The sequence below is a fragment of the Aotus nancymaae genome, unplaced genomic scaffold (genome assembly GCF_030222135.1).
Source record: "Aotus nancymaae isolate 86718 unplaced genomic scaffold, 86718_ANA_hifiasm-v0.15.2.pri h1tg000016l, whole genome shotgun sequence".
Classification (NCBI taxonomy): domain Eukaryota; kingdom Metazoa; phylum Chordata; class Mammalia; order Primates; family Aotidae; genus Aotus; species Aotus nancymaae.
The window spans coordinates 19,768,966-19,786,759 of NW_026988428.1; the positions used below are offsets into that span (position 1 = coordinate 19,768,966).

Here is a 17,794-nt window from a genome sequence, read left to right on the forward strand (position 1 = left end):
AAGACTTTTCAGAGAAGCCATTTTTTTTTTCTTTTAATGCAACTCAAGCCAAACAGACAAGGTAAAATGTTAGGATTTTTTATACCCTGGAAAGAAAACTCACTCCACCAACAATTTTTCCTTACTAAGTTTTGCAGAGACAAGTACAAGACAAGATTTAATATATTTTATTTTCCTGAGTATTACCCCAAAATTAAAGACACAGAGAATAGTTCATCCTCATATAAATATGAGTTTTATATAAAAGCCCCTGTATTGGTATTTACAGCATCAATTTTTGAATTTATAACATAACTCAAAATATATTCAGATTTTTAAATTTTTCTTGTAAAACTGTTTTAGATTTATTACTTAGTTGACAACATAATCTTAATTTGTAAACCACTAATCTAAATGTATTGAGGGATGATTATTTTATTTTCATATTGTTTGATAAACTTGTTAATTTTTATTCCTTAAAAACTCACTATAATGAGAATATAAATGCTTAACTTGTAGTACATAGAAAACAGTTTGGAACTGTCTTAAGAGTTTAAGTTTAGCAAAAGAAAGTCAGAAAGATATTTTAACTTACCATATAGCCTAGATTCAACTATTTCTTATATGATGTGAATGACTCTTATAGAAAGGTTTTAATATGTCAGTATTTTAAAATATGGTAACTTCCTCTCTCTACAGTAGTTTAAGTGTGATTTTATCAATGTTGTGTATGGCAAGATTATTAATATATTTAGATTGCTTCATATTGCTGTTCTCATCAACCAGGTTTACTAGCCCTTCTTCAAAATACCCATATTTTACAGTTGATATTTTAGAATATGGGAATCCTGTAAAACATCACACATCTGCTGAAACCTTTTTTGATATATGCATTCCACACATCAGCTATCCTACTCATTTTCATGGCTTTCGGATATTTATTTCTTTTGTGTGTATTCAAAATTCATAAAAAAGTATTCTCCAAATGATCAAAGATTTCCTGCTATATAACTAGTGTTTGATTATTAATCGGCATTAATTCTATGTATTTTGTTAACAACTGGATATTTGTCTAACAGAAATAATACTTGGCAGTTAATCTCTAGCTCAATATTATGAAAGATCCTGTGCAACTGTTTTAGACATCAGATGTCCTTTATGTATGTATTACTATTTTTAGAGAAATTGAATATAACAAAATATAATTAATATTAAAATTCCCACTTGGACATTTTTATTGCTGATTCAAGGTCTATTTCAGGACTTAAATGCATCCATTCATCTGAATATATGTGTTATTGTAATACAATACTGAAATGTGATTTAGATTTTTAAAAATCTTAATTAGATTCTAGGTTAACAGGACATTACTGACTTTTTGTTTGCTAACTGGAAAAATAATGTTATAATTCCAACTTAAATGTTTTTATGTATCTGAGTTTTCACGTTCCCTGTTAAATCTTACTAGAGGAGAAAAATACCATATATGAAAATATACTGTCAGTAAATTTAAAAATGAAAGCTTATAGGAATATAATTATGTATTAAAACACATATTAACTGCACAAATACTGTAGCATTCCCATGAAAAACCTATATTAATTTATAAATAATCAAAAATCCACCATAAATTGCATCTTAAGTTAAAGCTATAAAGTTTGTTGATTTTTTAAGGAAAATTAAACTTCTGTAGTCATTCATTTTAATTCAGCAATATTTCTTTCTCTGAAATGTTTACTTTTGAAATATGCATAACGGGACATATCTATAGATCTAAACATATAATAATGAAAACAATTTTAGAAATCATAAGGAAGCAAGAATCAAAGAAATACTTCTTTGAGTTTCAGTTAAGTAAGAAACAAGTATAAGTTATATAACTTCAAACCAAACTATACAGAGATTTTGGTTCTATAAAATACAATGGTGTAACCTTTGGTATCTGGAAGCTTGTTGAAAGTTCCACAGTACTCAAGTACTTTACAATTCCTCAGAAACAAAGTAGACCTCTAATTAATACAAAACATAGGAGCAATGAACATTTTTCAGGTTCTAAAAGGCCTTTCCTTTAGGTGAAGGATTTTTGAAGTTAGATACTAAGTGCCAAATGAAAATTTAACTTATTTTACAAAAATAGAGAAAAAGGTGGGGTATTGTTTTCTCTATTTGTCATGCTTAATCAGTGACTATTTTTCAGATGAATTCATAATATACTTTTGAACTTTGTCTCTATTTACTATGAATCAGAATTCAGAACAAGACAAGTCAATCTCCAACCCCATCTGAAGCTCTATCAGGGAACCACCAAAAGGATTTGCTTACAAGGAAATCCCTTGATACAGGGACAATACGAGGTGACAATGTATTCATTGTATTTCTGCCAGGTTTAGTATTCTGAGCACTTAGGGATATAAATACTTTAAAAATTTGCCAAATTGACTGTCTCTGATGATGTTAATGATGGGTTCAGCACAGTTTAATATGTATGGGATGTACATTACAGCACATATTTTGATTTTTCTTTTAGGTAAGGGAGCGACTGAGGGTTTCTTTAGAAAGAGTCTCTGCACTGGAAGAAGAACTAGCTGCTGCTAATCAGGAGGTAACATGCCACACTTTCTCCTCTTTTGAGGTGCAATATTGCTCACATTACATCCCTTGTGTTTCACGTCACTTTTATTAAAACTGTCATGAAAAATAAATTACATTCTGTCTATGCCATTGAACAAGGCTTGTTGAAATTAGTTTCCAGAGTCTTGTTTTCTGATTTTTGGTTATTTATATGTGTCACTACTAGACCAAAGGAAAATTATCAAGAGCTAGTGACGTGTGAGCTAGAGAGATGAAGATTTAGAAAGACTGCAGGCAGAACATCAGTCCTTTCAAGAAGGAAAACACAGCTCCAAAATTGGAACGCATATCAAATAACTGTTAAACTTAGAAAATGCTACAAATAAAAGTTAACAACTTAGAGAGATATACTTCCCCTCAGGTCCTGCCTATTCTTATCTTCTAAAAGCACTGCACCCATATTTAGTGACATCATTGAATCCACTTCAATGGATTCAATAATTTGGAGCTATTATTCACAGCTCCATAAAAAGTATTTTCAATCATCTTTTTAAGATGTAAAGAGTTATTTTCTCTTCAGAAGATTTTGCTTCTCTTATGTTTTAGTACACAAATTATCTTGGATAATTAGTCATACATATTAAATAAATGTGTTTATATGTATATAAATGTGTATATATGTGTATTTACATATATATAGAGAGAGAGAGAGAAAGAGAGACAGAGAGAGAGAGAAAGAAACAAATTTAACCTGTGCCCGCCACTAAAATAGTCTCATCTCTTCTTTTCTCTGATATTCATAAGGTTACTTTTTTCCTAGGAGTTTATTTCAGTCATATAGTATTGGTATTGCTAGTATTGGACATACTAAAATAATTTAGCAAAATCTACCAACTTTTAAATAACCAAGGGTAGAGGGGAGGAAAAAATGAAGAGGGTTGATTAATGGGTACATATTTTCAGTTAGATAGAAGAAATATGAGCTAGTGTTCAATAGATCAGTAGGTTGATTATAGTTAACATTGATCTAATGTACATTTCAAAATAGCTAGAAGACAGTAATTTAAATGTTCCTAGCAAAAAGTAAAGATAAATAGTTAATGTGGTAGATATTCCAAATACCCTGATTTGATATTTACACATTATATAAAGGTATCAAATTATCACAAGTACCCCCAAAGTATGTACATCTATTATGGATGAATAAAAAAATACATAAATAGATTTATAAAAAGGTGTGAGAGGCTAATATCAGTGATGATATGTCTTATAAAGGGATTTACAAGATAATGTTTACATATACATTATGCATACAGACAAATACACATTTTCAAACCACTCAATAAATCTTGTCAGTAAAACTCCTTTGTTCTTTAAAATAAGCTAGGTTAATTAAATGAGTGTACATATGCTTTTGTTTGTTCCAGCCATAACAATTTAAACTTTAGAAATAAGGACTTTCAACTAGAAGGAGAGTAAATTCTTTGTTAATTAAAGGCTAGTAGTGTTGAAAGCATAAATGGTGAAATAACCATTTTTAAAATGGAAAAAAAAAGCTTTTTGATGACCAGATTCAGCTTAGTAAACAGGATGGTTTAGAAAAAAAAGAAATAAGAGATTGATACCTCTCAATCATCATAGAAGAAAAGAACCTCTAGAATAATAGGAAATGACAAGGATAATTCAGTCTTTTAAAGAGATGGAATAGATTAATTATCTGTAGGATGGGGTGTATTTGTTCCTGAAACTATCAGGAAAAAAAAGTTAGATGTGTATTCATTTTATATTTTATTAATGTTAATTGGGATTTTTATTTGTGATAAAATATACATTTATTTTGCATACATTTCTCAAAATATTTTATTGATAAGGGCAAACAAAAAATTTGGTGGCTACTAATATAAAAGCATGGCTTAATATGACAGTGATAGAATTTCTATTTGTCATAAACAAAGATATGATGAGACCAAGAGGCTAAAGTAAGCTGAAATAAAAGTGTCCCATAAATTCAAGTGAAGCTCTGAAGATTTGCTCCAGACCTAGCAACTAAATAGTTACTTCAATTATACATAAAACCAAACAGCAGCACTTGAGAACAAAAGTAAAGGAAAGATTTATGACTGTTTCCTGGAATATAGTTTTATCCTTCAAGTATTATTGTATTATTATAGTCTCCTATACACAGTTAGGAGATTGATTTTGATTTGATTTGATTGATTTTACATAGATAAAGTAAGTTTTTACTCCTTAACATTCCTATGTATCTATGACAGACTTTTCTGAATGCTTCTTGTTTTGTTTAAAATCATCTGTACAATGAAGAATCATTTGCATAAGTAAAAATCATGCCTGTTAGTAATTATTGTGCTCATTATTAACTTTCATATCTTTCCATTTGTCGTTGATTTTAACTAATGTCTGTGTGGCTTAACTTGAATTCCTGTTTAGAAAATCATGAGCCCAGCGATAAAGAAAATTTACTTTAATTTTCTAATAATAAATTATTTATAAATATTAGTGATTCTTTTAAGAGAGCAATTAGGAAAAAAGTCAACTTTAACTTTTTAATAAAATTGATATTTCAAAATGAAATTTGAAAAAAATCAGAAGGCTCTGATAGTTTGAGTTCTTGATTCTCTATAGTAACAGCAATTGGTATAAGAAATCACTATTAAGTAAAGCATCACGTATTGATGATAACAAGATATGTTTTATAAACCTGATAAAATATGTTTAGAAAAATTCATACTATTAGCATCTTTAGAAATATGAACTAGGTGACTTTTGAATGTTGGAGGTAATAACTGACAGAGGTATTTTTAAAAACAAGGAGCACATTTTCACGAAAAAGAAAGTTTAAAAAAAATCTTGGCCAGATGCGGTGGCTCACGCCTGTAATCCCAACACTTTGGGAGGCCAAGGCAGGCAGATCACAGGGTCAGGAGTTTGAGATTATTCTGGTCTACATCGTGAAACCCTGTTTCTACTAAAAATACAAAAATTATCTCAGTGTGGTAGCATGCATCTGTAGTCCCAGATACTCGGGAGGCTGAGGCAGGAGAATGGCTTGAAACCAGGAGGCAGAGATTGCAGTGATCCAGGATTGCACTACTTCACTCCATCCTGGCAACAGAGCAAGACTCCATCTCAAAAAAATAAATAAATAAAAAATATATACACACACACATATATTTATTTATGGAGCCAAACAAAATTATATAACATAGATCAAAATAATCAGGAACCACAACAAAAGTCCTACATATAGCTAAATGAGCAAGGAGCTGGAGAAAGTTTTATCTGATGCTTCAGATTTAACAAATTTCTTTTTCTTTGAGACAGGTTCTCACTCTGTTGCCCAGGCTGGAGTGCAGTGGCACAATCAAGGCTTACTGCAACTTCTACCTCTCAGCCTCAGGTGATCCTCAAACCTCAGCCTTTTGAGTAGCTGGGACTACAGTTGTACACCATCACGCCTAGCTAATTTTTTTTGTATTTTTTGTAGAGATGGAGTTTTGCCATGTTTCCTAAATTGGTCTTGAACTTCAGGGTCAAACAGTCCGCCCAACTCAGCCTCCCAAAGCACTGAGATTTCAGGCATGAGCCACCATGCCTGGCAATGCTTCTGATTTTAAATTAAATTTAAAATTTATTTACAAGCATCCCTTGAAATTCAAATCTGTTTTCTGAGTTCATACTGCCATCTTCAAGAGGAAGGGTGCCACATTATAAGAATCTGTTTGATTCCTTAGTTTCTGGTAGTTATAGTGACAATTTAGATATAAAAATTTATCTAAACATTTTTTTTCTGAATTGATTCAATTCCCAAAATCCAAAAGGAGAATAAAGAGATCTAGATTTTGAATGATATCTTGATGTATTCATACATACACATATATGCATATGTAGAATCTGAAAAAACTATACAGTTTATTCTATCATTTTATCATTTTAATAGACTTTATTCTCTCATCTATATATCATTATTATACATAGAGAGAGTCAGTCAGTCTCTCTCTCTCTCTCTCTCTCTCCCTCCCTCCCTCCCCCCCCCCGACCGCCCCCCCCCCCCGCCACCCAACCACCTTGTCTTATTCTCACAGATGGATTTGCAGTTATTACCTCCTATTTTCTTTATAATCTCTTCCATGGATCCTTCATCTATTCTTCCCAGACATCCAGGAATTCAACAATGACTTCTGTAGAAAGAAACCAAAATCTGTAGTTCAAGGTTTTTGAGCTCCACAACATCCCTTTGGCATTTCCACAGGGCTTTGTTAATGATTGTACAGATTATTTTCTCCTACAAATTTCCAGCAGAGGGGTCAGTGGGAGCTGAAATCTAGCTCAGGGCAGACATGCATCAGAGGACATAGCCACCTATAGGGAGTACATTTTCTAATTTATACAAAAGTATCTTGTGCTCTGGTGGGCCTGAATCGTCACCTAGTTTTCCTGATGTCCTCTTAGATTCTATATGACACATTAATATGATAAAGTGAGTCGCCTCATTAAAAAGAATACAAAACTACTATATGTTCTTTTCTGGAAAGAGCTCCAAAACATTCTGCTATGTAAAAAGAATGAAGTTTCATAGAATACTCTTAATATTTTTCAAATATAAATAATAATTCATTGTTACAAGAATAGAAAAAGTTTTAGATATAAGTACCAAACTATTATTATTTGTTGTCTCCATTGTTTGCAAGTATATATCCCATATGTTTCTGTAGTGTTTGAATTTTTTATTAACTTCTCATTAGTCTTATAAACAAAACAATAAAATTGTTTTAGAGTCAGATTTTATTCTCCATAATGATATTAATACTAGATCATTTTATGGAGCACTTAATAGTAATGATCCCTCAGTACATGCTAAATACACACAAGTCAGTACACTAATGCTGGTGGGTACATACTACTATTATTTTACACATGAGACCACAGAAGTTATTTCTCTTAATGTACTACTATTCCCTCCTACGTGAAAATGTGGTTATCTTTGAATTTGTCTTAACTCTGCTTTCAGGTTGTTTCAATTTATGTATATAATTGTGTCTATAATGTTCCCCATATCTGTTTACTCTCATCATTATCCATATGTATTAAAATTGCAATAGTTCAGATCTTTATGCATTCTCACCTGAAATATTACTGTAGGCTTTTATCTGTTCTTATTGCTTATCCCTTTTGCTGTATAATTCTGCAAGGTTAAGCTTGCTAAGTGAAGTCCTAATTATATTAATTATTTGTAATATGTTATCATCTGTAATATATACAGATATATACAGATATATTATTATATTAATATATGCCATATTAATGCATTGTAATATGGCATATATTAATATAATATAGTATATAATGCAATATCATATAATATATACTATATATAATGTAATATATACCATAATATAATATATTAATATGCCATATTAATACATTGATAATATAATGATGTAATATGCTATATGAATATATGTTAGCAATATAGTGATATATGTTACATAGACTTGTAACATGCCATCAAAAATTTCTTCAATATTCCTAACCTACAGATTCTGCTTTAACTTCCACTACCCCTACTGTTCTGCCTGAGTCATTCTAAGGCCTTGTTAAATCATGGAGTGTATTGTTTTTTAAAGAAGCCAACATTTTTTATGACTCTAAATATTACTTATGCTAAAGTCTTTTCTAGAATATCTCCACAACTCCAATTCACTCATTGAAAACATATTTCCCCATGTAAACTCAAGCTCAGATGTCACCTCTTAAATGAAATATTTTATAATTCTTTGCCAATAGGCTTCTTAATTTAAATTGCTAAAGCTTGTTGCTTCAGAACCTATTACAACTGTTCAAGTATTAGGATAATTATATACTTGTGTAAGCCTAGCTCGTTAGTTTACTCAGAAGATAGACTTCATCTTTCTCCTTTATATTTATTTCACTCAGTAACAGTGATATGAACCTCTTAATCAATATATGTTTGTCAAATTGCATTAGATACACTTCATTCTGACTAGTGTTTTCATGTTGTTCCTTGACTGCTCTCTTAACTGAACTATTTGAACAACATTCGGTATGCTCAATAAACAGCAATATGATGATCATATGTATCAAATGAACAAGGCGTTTCTTCTTTCAATTTAATTAATGAATCCCTACCATGTGAAGAAAATTTTGAGTATCTCTGAAAGGAAAAACAGAAAGAAAGAAAATAAGTGAGGCATCATGTAAATTTTCATATAACTTGCCCTCTAGTGAAAGAGATAGACATAAACACATACAACTAACATGTAATTTAGTGCAAAACTAACTAAATACAAAATACAGGCACAAACAAAATACAGATGGGAACAGAGAAGAAAGCATCAGAGAACACTTCACCCTAAAAAGACAGTATTTGAGCATACCCTCAAAGGAAGACTATGATTTGACTTCAAAACTGTAGGAAATATTTCAGGCTGAGGAGACAGAATTATTAAGAAAATCTGAAACTGCCTGTTTCAAGAATAAGGAATGTTGTATTGATAAGAGTCAGGATGTGAAAAGATGCAGAAGAGGAAGGTAAAGAGACTGATGTGATCCAAATTCTGGAGGGCTAAAAAATTGTAGATTTTATGCTTTATGAAATGAGAAAGCACTAAAGGTAATATTTTGGTCTTGTTTCGGTTCTTTTTTTTTTTTTGGTAAAGTGAAAACCATTAAAGATATGTTTTTGTGAATTTATTTTTGTTATGTTTTGCTTTTGGGAAAGTGTAAGGCTGAGGTGGCAAAGAATGGGAAAGTTGGCATAATTTGATGTGCTTGGTTAGCATAATATGTAATTTTAATCATGGTACTTCAACAGATATTTATTCGGCATCTTCCATTTGCCAGGTATTTTATTAAGTACTAGGTATAAATATGTTAACAAACTCATATTAGTAAAAAGTTGGTTCTGCTCTGAAGGCTGGTATTTGGGATAGATATGTTAAAAAGTAATTATAAACTGGGTGCAGTGGCATATATATGAAATCCCACCTACTCATTAGACTGAGGCAGGAGGATTGCTTGAATGCAGGAGTTTGAGATGAGCCTCAGCAACAAAGCGAGACCCCATCTATTTGTTAAAAAGCAATTATAATGAATAGTTAGTATTTAATGTGTACAGAATTTCAGTTTTGGAAGATGAATGAAGTTCTGAAGATGGATGGTGGTAAGGTTGCTTAACAATGTGCATGTACTTTATGCCATTGAATAGTACTTAAAGGGCACACTTAACAATGATAAAAAATATTAACTTTATCTTGTTTTATCGCATTAAATGTAATTATAATACAGCATGACTGATGTGAAATAAAAGTAGGTACAAAGTTTAGTAATATTACCAAAGAGGATAATTCATTGTATGAGTATGAATAGGAAGAACAGATGGTGCTATAAAAGTGAGTATAAAGAGCTCACCAGATGGACTTGGAGGAAGAAAAGGGAAGCAGGTAAAGGTGGGATTGGGGAGGAAGTGACTGAGAGTGAAAGATCTGAGTGAGGGGTAGCTAGAACTGGGCTTTGTCCTGCAGACAGCAGTGAGCCAATAGAGTTTTTAGGCAGGGAAGAGAGATGTGATCAGATTTTTGATTTTATAGACTAATGGTATCTTAAAAAGTTAAAGGTAAAAAATGTATTAGATGGCCAAGGTACTATATTTAAAGACATATTTAAAAGAATCTTTATGATTTCTTGAAAGAGTCAAGGGGCCAGTGTCAGAAAATACAGCACTGAGTAGACCACAGGTATTACTCAGTGTGGCTTTTCTTATGTTGTTTTAGTAATGGCAAATATAAATATAAATTTTAAAAATCAAACAAAATGTTGTAAATAAATGTATACATAATGAAAATTTGCTGTAATTTTAGGCCTTTTTGAATGGCCCCATGTAGGCAGATTGTATTGTTAACATTGAATACGTGTTCCAGGCCATTGTCCTAAAAAAAGCGAGCCCAAACAATTTAGACACAGAAAATACAATAAAGTCTTTATTTTTTTTTTTGCAGAGTATTTTTGTTATTGCTTAAAATTGGAAAGCCACAAAGAAGCACAATAAAGGAAAGTGCAAGGGGGAATAAATAGATTATACATCCTAACAATGTGTTCTCTTTTATCAGAAACCTGTACACTTTTCAAATTATTTAATTAAGCCAGACAAAATGGATTATTCAGAAGCTCCTGAAAAAATTCAATTGACAGACTAATTTGCAGTGAATACACAGGCATGCTTATTTTAAAGCTTTTCCACATGATTGCATTATACATAAAAAGAACTGGCAAGTGTAGTTGTAGGCTGAACTATATTTTTTTATTGCCTTTATTCTGTGCATGCTTATTCCAACCGCTGAATTTACCAACTTTCAATTAGAATTTTCCAAGGAAATTAACATTTATTGTACCTCATCTACAACCAGCTTTATCTCTGAAGTCTATTTTCCTAAAGAAAAATTAAAGAACTTGCTTGGGCATATCAAGTACCATTCACATTTAGAAAATTATTGGATCAGAATGGTGAAAGGAGCTAGAGGCAGCAACACACATTTGGGGAGCATTATAGGTCCATGGATCATAGCCATTGCATCATATACATTATTCCATGTAATCATCCCCAAAATCCTTTTGAGTTAGGTTAAGAACCAGTACTCTGTTAAATGCATAGAAATAAATGGAAAACTGGAAAGGTGAATAGATAATGGCAAAGGTGGAAACTACCCTAAAAGCAAAGAACAGGCTGGAATGAAGGAAGGAGAGATATCAGACTCAAGCAAGTCAGGAGTCACTGGAACTAAAGAGATGTAGCAATAGTGAGATAGCAAGATATTGAGCGAGAGAGAGTTTTAAGCATAGAAATTGGAGGTGTCCAATGTTTCATGAAGGCATGGACGATTATGTCTTATATGAAATGATTTTACTTATAGTTAAGAGGTCAATGGAAATGTTTACAAAGATAGTTTCAGTAAATGTAATGAAAGTAGAATAGCTGTGATTAAAAGAATGTACGTTTAGAAAAAATGAAGGAAGGTAATACTCTTGAGAAACTTGGCAATGAAAGGAAGGCAAGCGTATATGCTGAATGATTCTGGGCAGTATTTAGAGGTAGCCTTTTTATAATGGGACAGAATTGAAAATGCTTATAGACATTGAGAACAAAGCCATAAATGAAGGACATGAAATTATTGATGGCAGCACAGTGGAGAATAAGCATAATTTCAAGATCAGTGGCAAGTAATAGAACTCCTTCCTCTGAGAAATGAAGGAAGGAAAACAGAACATGTAGTGTAGTGATGAATGAAGATTTTGATTTAGAGAGGATTTTTTTAAATCAGGGATTCTTCTGAAGGATATGAGTTATCTGCTAAGGAAAGTGAGAACAGAGTTATTTTTTATGAGCTAAGGAGACTGTAAACAAGACAATGTAGAACACAGCGAGGAGCCAATAAGACTAAGCAAAGAAATTTTAATATGGGATGGGTAGACCCAGATGAGGTTCTCAATAAGTAACCTCAGCAAATTAAATAAAAACCAGTATTTCACAGTTCTTACCAGCTGAAACAACATGGATTCTCCCATGGCATTTATATAAAGTTATATTATTCATTATAATTCACAAGGAAGAGATACAGATATTGAGCTAAAGTTGTCTTTGTTTACTTTGGCCACTTGGAATCGGTGGTAAAATGTTTCCCTAAAACTTGACAGGAGTAAAAATTAGGGAACTTCTGAAGTCCATGAGTAGTTCAGCTGTATTTGAATAATTTAAAAGAAACTTAAATCGCTGATAATGATCCAGAAAAACATAGAGAAAATAGGAGATTTGCTGAACAATGCTCTTTTAAGGAATTTGCCTAGAGGGAATTAATAGAAATACTCCTCTGAAGTTATAAGATCATTTATTTGAAAAATTAATCAAATGACTAAGTCAGTTTTCTCTTCAAATTAAAACTGCCATATCTGTGAGAGAAAGCTCCACATGTAGAAAAAGAGACCACTGCAAAAGCTCTTGAGTTAAATTATTTCAGAATCCTAAAACTGAAAATCATTTCTCTTGATGGGTCTTTGCCAGTTATTCACATTTGTATCTTTTAATTCTATCTCTTTCTCAGTTCTGTGAGATGAAATCAGATTTAATTTTGTATGTCTATCATTGCTTTATAAAAGTGATTACTCATAATGACTTTCTAATTTCCTATGCAGTGCTACATATTCTAACTCAACTGATTAGCTTATTTAATTATTAGGAATCATATTAGTAAATTAGTAAATTCCGTGACCAAATTTTAAGTTAACATTCTAACAGAAAGTCAGAAAAAAAGGGTTTCTTTTGTTTTTTTGTTTTATTAACAATTGAAACAAATCATTCTGGCTAAACTTACCAGATGACAGTATTCATTTAATGACAACAGTGTTTGCATAGGACAGTGATACCCTTGCAGCTCTGAACTTATGTCCCTTGAAGATAATGCAAAACTCTCTGCTGCTATGTTTTTAGATTGCTTCCAACAGTTATGAGTTTCCAAAAGACCCACTTATTGGGAAAGTATTATTTCCTGTTGGAAATGTATTATTTTTGGTTGGAAAATTGTGGTTTTTAATTTCCTGGAAAAGTTGAATGATGGTTGAACATTGGATATTTTTTTAATTTTAGATGGGCAAACTAAAAGTTTCAGTAATGTCAAACCAGTCGTTATTTACGAAGACCTATGATTTCTTCTTATACCCCTTGATTATCCTTTGTGATGATACTGTATTATAAAGATAAGTGAAGAAACTGTAAATTATCCAAGTTGTTATCATCAGTAGAAAATATCTCTTTTGCTGTTGATAATTATACTCTTATAATATAAAGAGTCTTTCCCAGACAAAAGAAAATCAAGGTATCTTATAACAATACATGTTAAAATCTAACAAAGAAGAGAGGTAACAAAATTGTTTGCTACTTCTATTTGTACTATTTCCAAGTCTTGTGTGAAGCAGTTATCTAAAATAGAAGTTAAAAGTGTCACCTATTGTATATAAGGCATTCGAAGCTTCTTTGAAAATCTTTTCAGACTCTCTCCTGTTTTGATTAGAATATTTTCTTTGATAAAATCATAAGGTATATTTTTTTAATTGTGGTAGCAGACATTTTTGCATGTGGAGATTTTGAACTGCTTCTTTTTCTATTAATAGCAAGATCATAGTTGATATTAATACTTGGATCATAAGCATCATAAATTGACCTATTTTACCCATCTTTATTCTTATTTTTAAGCTAACAATTTGAGAAAGATTATTTATTGCTTAGGAGTTTAGGTGAAATATTGAACTCTAGTGAGCGACAAGATACAAGGTTGAAAAAATAAAGAACATTAACCTTAAGTCAGAAGATTCAAGTTTGAGTTATAGATCTATCATTTACTAATTCTGTAACTCCTGGCAATTAATTCAATTTCTCTGTGCCTTAGATTTTTTTTAAATCTGTGAAATGAAATGCATTAGGAAATTTTGGACCTATCTTTCAAAGAAGTCATGATATTTGGGTGAGACAATATACAGGGAAGCATTTTGTAAATGTGACATACTAAAGTTGTATTGCTATTATTAGACTGAAAATTCAATATTAGTTATAAGTTGGGCAAATGAAAATACTTTTCTGTTCATACTTTGAATGTGATAATAAATGAAATGATAGTAGTACTTTGTACTTTATATTATACCCATGACTAAATCTCCTTTGCTTTGTGTTTTTGAAATCTTCTTTTATTGCATAAACAAATACATTATTTGATCATAGAGTAATTATGTAGCACTATATGCATCTTATAAATGAAATTGCAATTCACTTATTCACATATTTGATAAAAATAATAGCACCTGCAATTTTAGAGGAGATTACTACTGTGTACTTGGTACTACACTAACTACTATAACCATGCCCTACACCCACACACATTCTTTAGTTAATCATAACTAACCGGTGAGAAAAGTATAATTCTTAATAGCACTTTGAAAGTTAAGAAATTGAGTCATATAGAAGCTAAGTGAATTGTTCTGAGTGTTATTACTAGTCCACAGGAATCCAAATCTAAGATGTCTGACTCTCAATTTGAGTGTAGCCACTATACCACCTGGCCTTTCTCCCAACAATATTTCCTCATATATGAAACTGGTATAGCTTCCTCATCTTTTAGCAATTTGAATTTATCATGATATCTTCATATATATTATATATACATGAATTATCTCAAAATTTATAACTCCATTACATTGAAAGAGACAATGTAAGAGACATTACATTAATATTGCATGTATTAAATCAATTAATCACATTAAGCTGCCTTTAAAAATGCCAAATACTGGGATAAAATTTAACATTGAACTCTATGTAAAAGATTAATTAAAGCACCCAGATGTTTACAGTTATTAAGATAAATTTGATTGTTATATCACAGTATAAACTTTGGTATAAGTGACTGAGGAAGTGTCCCACAATAAATGGCATGAGAACATTATAGTGGCTACTATGGTTTAAATATAGAAAATGAGATGCCTCAGGTCATATTAAACAGGATGAAATGATTTCTGCAGCACTTCTTTGTTCCCATGTCATTTTTAACAAGAAAGTTCAATAGCCCTCAAATATTGAAAAATGTGGAAGTTCCAAATAAGGGAACTCTTGAAACACTAAATAAATAAATAAAATGGAGTAGAAGGATATACGTTAATTGCCTTAATTTTTAAATTAATAATTGACTACTAATGATTTTACTGTTTAAAAACTTGCCAGCAAAAAAAATCATAATTTTATCAGCTGTCATCTACCATATACTTTTGCTAGAGTTTAGCCAAATAGCAACATCTGAGGGCACAGTCCTCTATAGGACCTCCCTCACTTCTGATGCAACTGCAAGTTCAGGAGATTCTCAGATCCCCCCTTAGGTTCATAAGTCACTAGAAAGCCTCACAGAACTCACTGAAATCTATTATATTATGGTTATGGTTTATTACAGGTAAAGATTACAGATCAAAATTAGCCAAAGCAAGAGAAACAAAGGGTCAGAGTCCAGGATGATTTAAAACACAAAGCTTCTGTTATCCTCAAGACATATTACCCTTCTAGAATTGACACATGATAGAATATTACCAACTAAGGAACCTCAATCAAACTTTGATGTCTGAAGTTTCAGTTAGAGTTTCATTACATAAGCATGATTGATTGATTACCTGTTTGGTTTGTCACAGCCTTGAAGTTGAGAGAGAAAGCTCCCTAAATCATCTAGTTGGTCAATCTGGCGTAACTGTCCCCCAACCTGGATTATCAGGTGTAGTCAGCCCCACCTTAAAATCTATTGTATCCTGCCTTCTTCCTCAACAATAACACTTCTACTGGGTATGACAAGATTATCTCCTTAAGGCTGAGGGCAAAGCCTAACTTCCTTTGGGTAAGGTCAAATTCTTTACCACACAAGTATAAATCACCTTAATTTTTTATTTTAATTGAAGATTTTTATGCATAGTTAGTGCTGATGATCTCTCATATTATGACTTAATAACATGTTGATAAAGCCAAAATGGTATTTTCACTCAGAAAACAGTATCACTGGGTGACAAGGAGGAAAATAACTTGTAGCAGAATCAGAACATGTGTTGTGGAAGTTTGGTAAGGCCATGGCAGAGAGGGAAAGAGAAAGTCTTTTAAAAGAAAATTACAAAACAATTAATACTGTCATTAGTAAGTTTAGGAAGGGCAACTACTCTTTTTGAGGCACCAGGCTAGGTCAAGTATATTTATTTTAGTGTTGTTTATCACACTCTCTTTCAGGAAGCTCCAACCACTTACTTACCTTTCCTTACCTTCAAGTTTATGGATTCCCACATTATGAGGTCATTGCTATTGTTAACAGTGAAAATGTATTGAGATCTTGCAATTATCACATTGCCTTTAAAGCAGGGAGTACTATCACCATTTTAAAGATGCAGAAAACATATGGTTCTAAAGCTTAAAGCGATTCACCTGAATCACATAGTAAATGCCTGAGCCATTTCCCTTTCCTTGGTGATGTATTCACTTCCTTTAATCCTTTTAAAAACTTTTCTCGAGGTTTTGGTTAATCACCACTTATTCCCAGAAGCATATTATTTTTTTATCTAACTGTGGAATTGGAGAGATTTGCACCTTCACTGCTATGTCTGTTGAGTGCCTGTCACAAATGGCACTCCTTCCAGCCAGCAAGTATTATAGGGAGCTCTAAAACATATAAAGAAAACTTCTAGGGGCAAGATCAGGAAATAGCACACATGACTCTTGCTTACATGCCAGTGAACAAAACTTGGTCATTCTAAGCTGTAAAAGAGATAAGGATGTGCAGTCTCTATTTTCATGGCCATTTACAAAAGTTCTATTGCTAAAGAATGGGAGAATGAATATTAGTGTGCAACAAGTAGACTCTAGAACACACAAAACATAAAGAATGTTTGGAATTCATTAATGAATTTAATAAAGTAATATAAAAATGTATGTATAAATATCAGTAATATTCCCATAACAGAAGTAAATAGAAAGCATTAGAGAAAAGCACATTTCATTTAAATAACTATACAGATAGACATATGGATTTATTTCATATGTAAACACTGAATTATATGTAGAAACTTTTAGCTAAAATAGCAAATCCCATTGTGAGATAGGAAATACAAAAAGTCCTAAATACATGGAAACAAAAGGTACATTTTTGTGTTTGGAGCTAGATATTGTAAAGATATCTATATTTCTCAAGTAATTTTATTGATGTAACAAAATTCTAATACAATAGTTTTGAGAGCTAAATAAAATAATTCTGAAATTTCCTTACAAAATAAACATAAAATATGTAATAATGTTATAATAATTAAAAATTGTTGATGATGGGTTTTCCTAGCATGCACACATATATTAAAATATATTTTAAATTGTTTTATCACTTTGATTACATTTATTCTTAAGTATTTTATTATTTTCATTGCGATTGTTAAGTTATTTTCTTAATTTCCTTTTCAGATAGTTTGTTGTTTGTGTATGAAAATGCAACTGATTTTTGAATGTTGATTTTGTATTCTGCAACTTGAGTTATAACAGTAGTTATAACAGTGAGTCTTTCCAGTTTTTTATGTCTGTGGTCATGTCATTTGCATATAGATTATTTTACTTCTTCCTTTCCAGTTTGTTGCTTTTTATTTTCTTTCCCTGTCTAATTGC

At 31.4% G+C, this 17,794-nt stretch overlaps 1 protein-coding gene across 22 annotated transcripts in view; it reads left to right on the plus strand.

Annotated features, from left to right (window-relative positions):
- Positions 1 to 17,794, plus strand: part of PPFIA2 (PTPRF interacting protein alpha 2) — a 495,144-nt gene that overhangs the window by 311,169 nt on the left and 166,181 nt on the right. For 20 of the 22 annotated variants that reach the window (XM_012442054.3, XM_064376925.1, XM_012442056.3 and 17 more), the window contains one exon: positions 2,507 to 2,581. The exons of the other annotated variants lie outside the window; for them this stretch is intronic. In XM_012442054.3, coding sequence (XP_012297477.1) covers positions 2,507 to 2,581 — 75 coding nt within the window. The remainder of the gene's footprint in view (positions 1 to 2,506; positions 2,582 to 17,794) is intronic. 22 annotated transcript variants of the gene reach the window in all.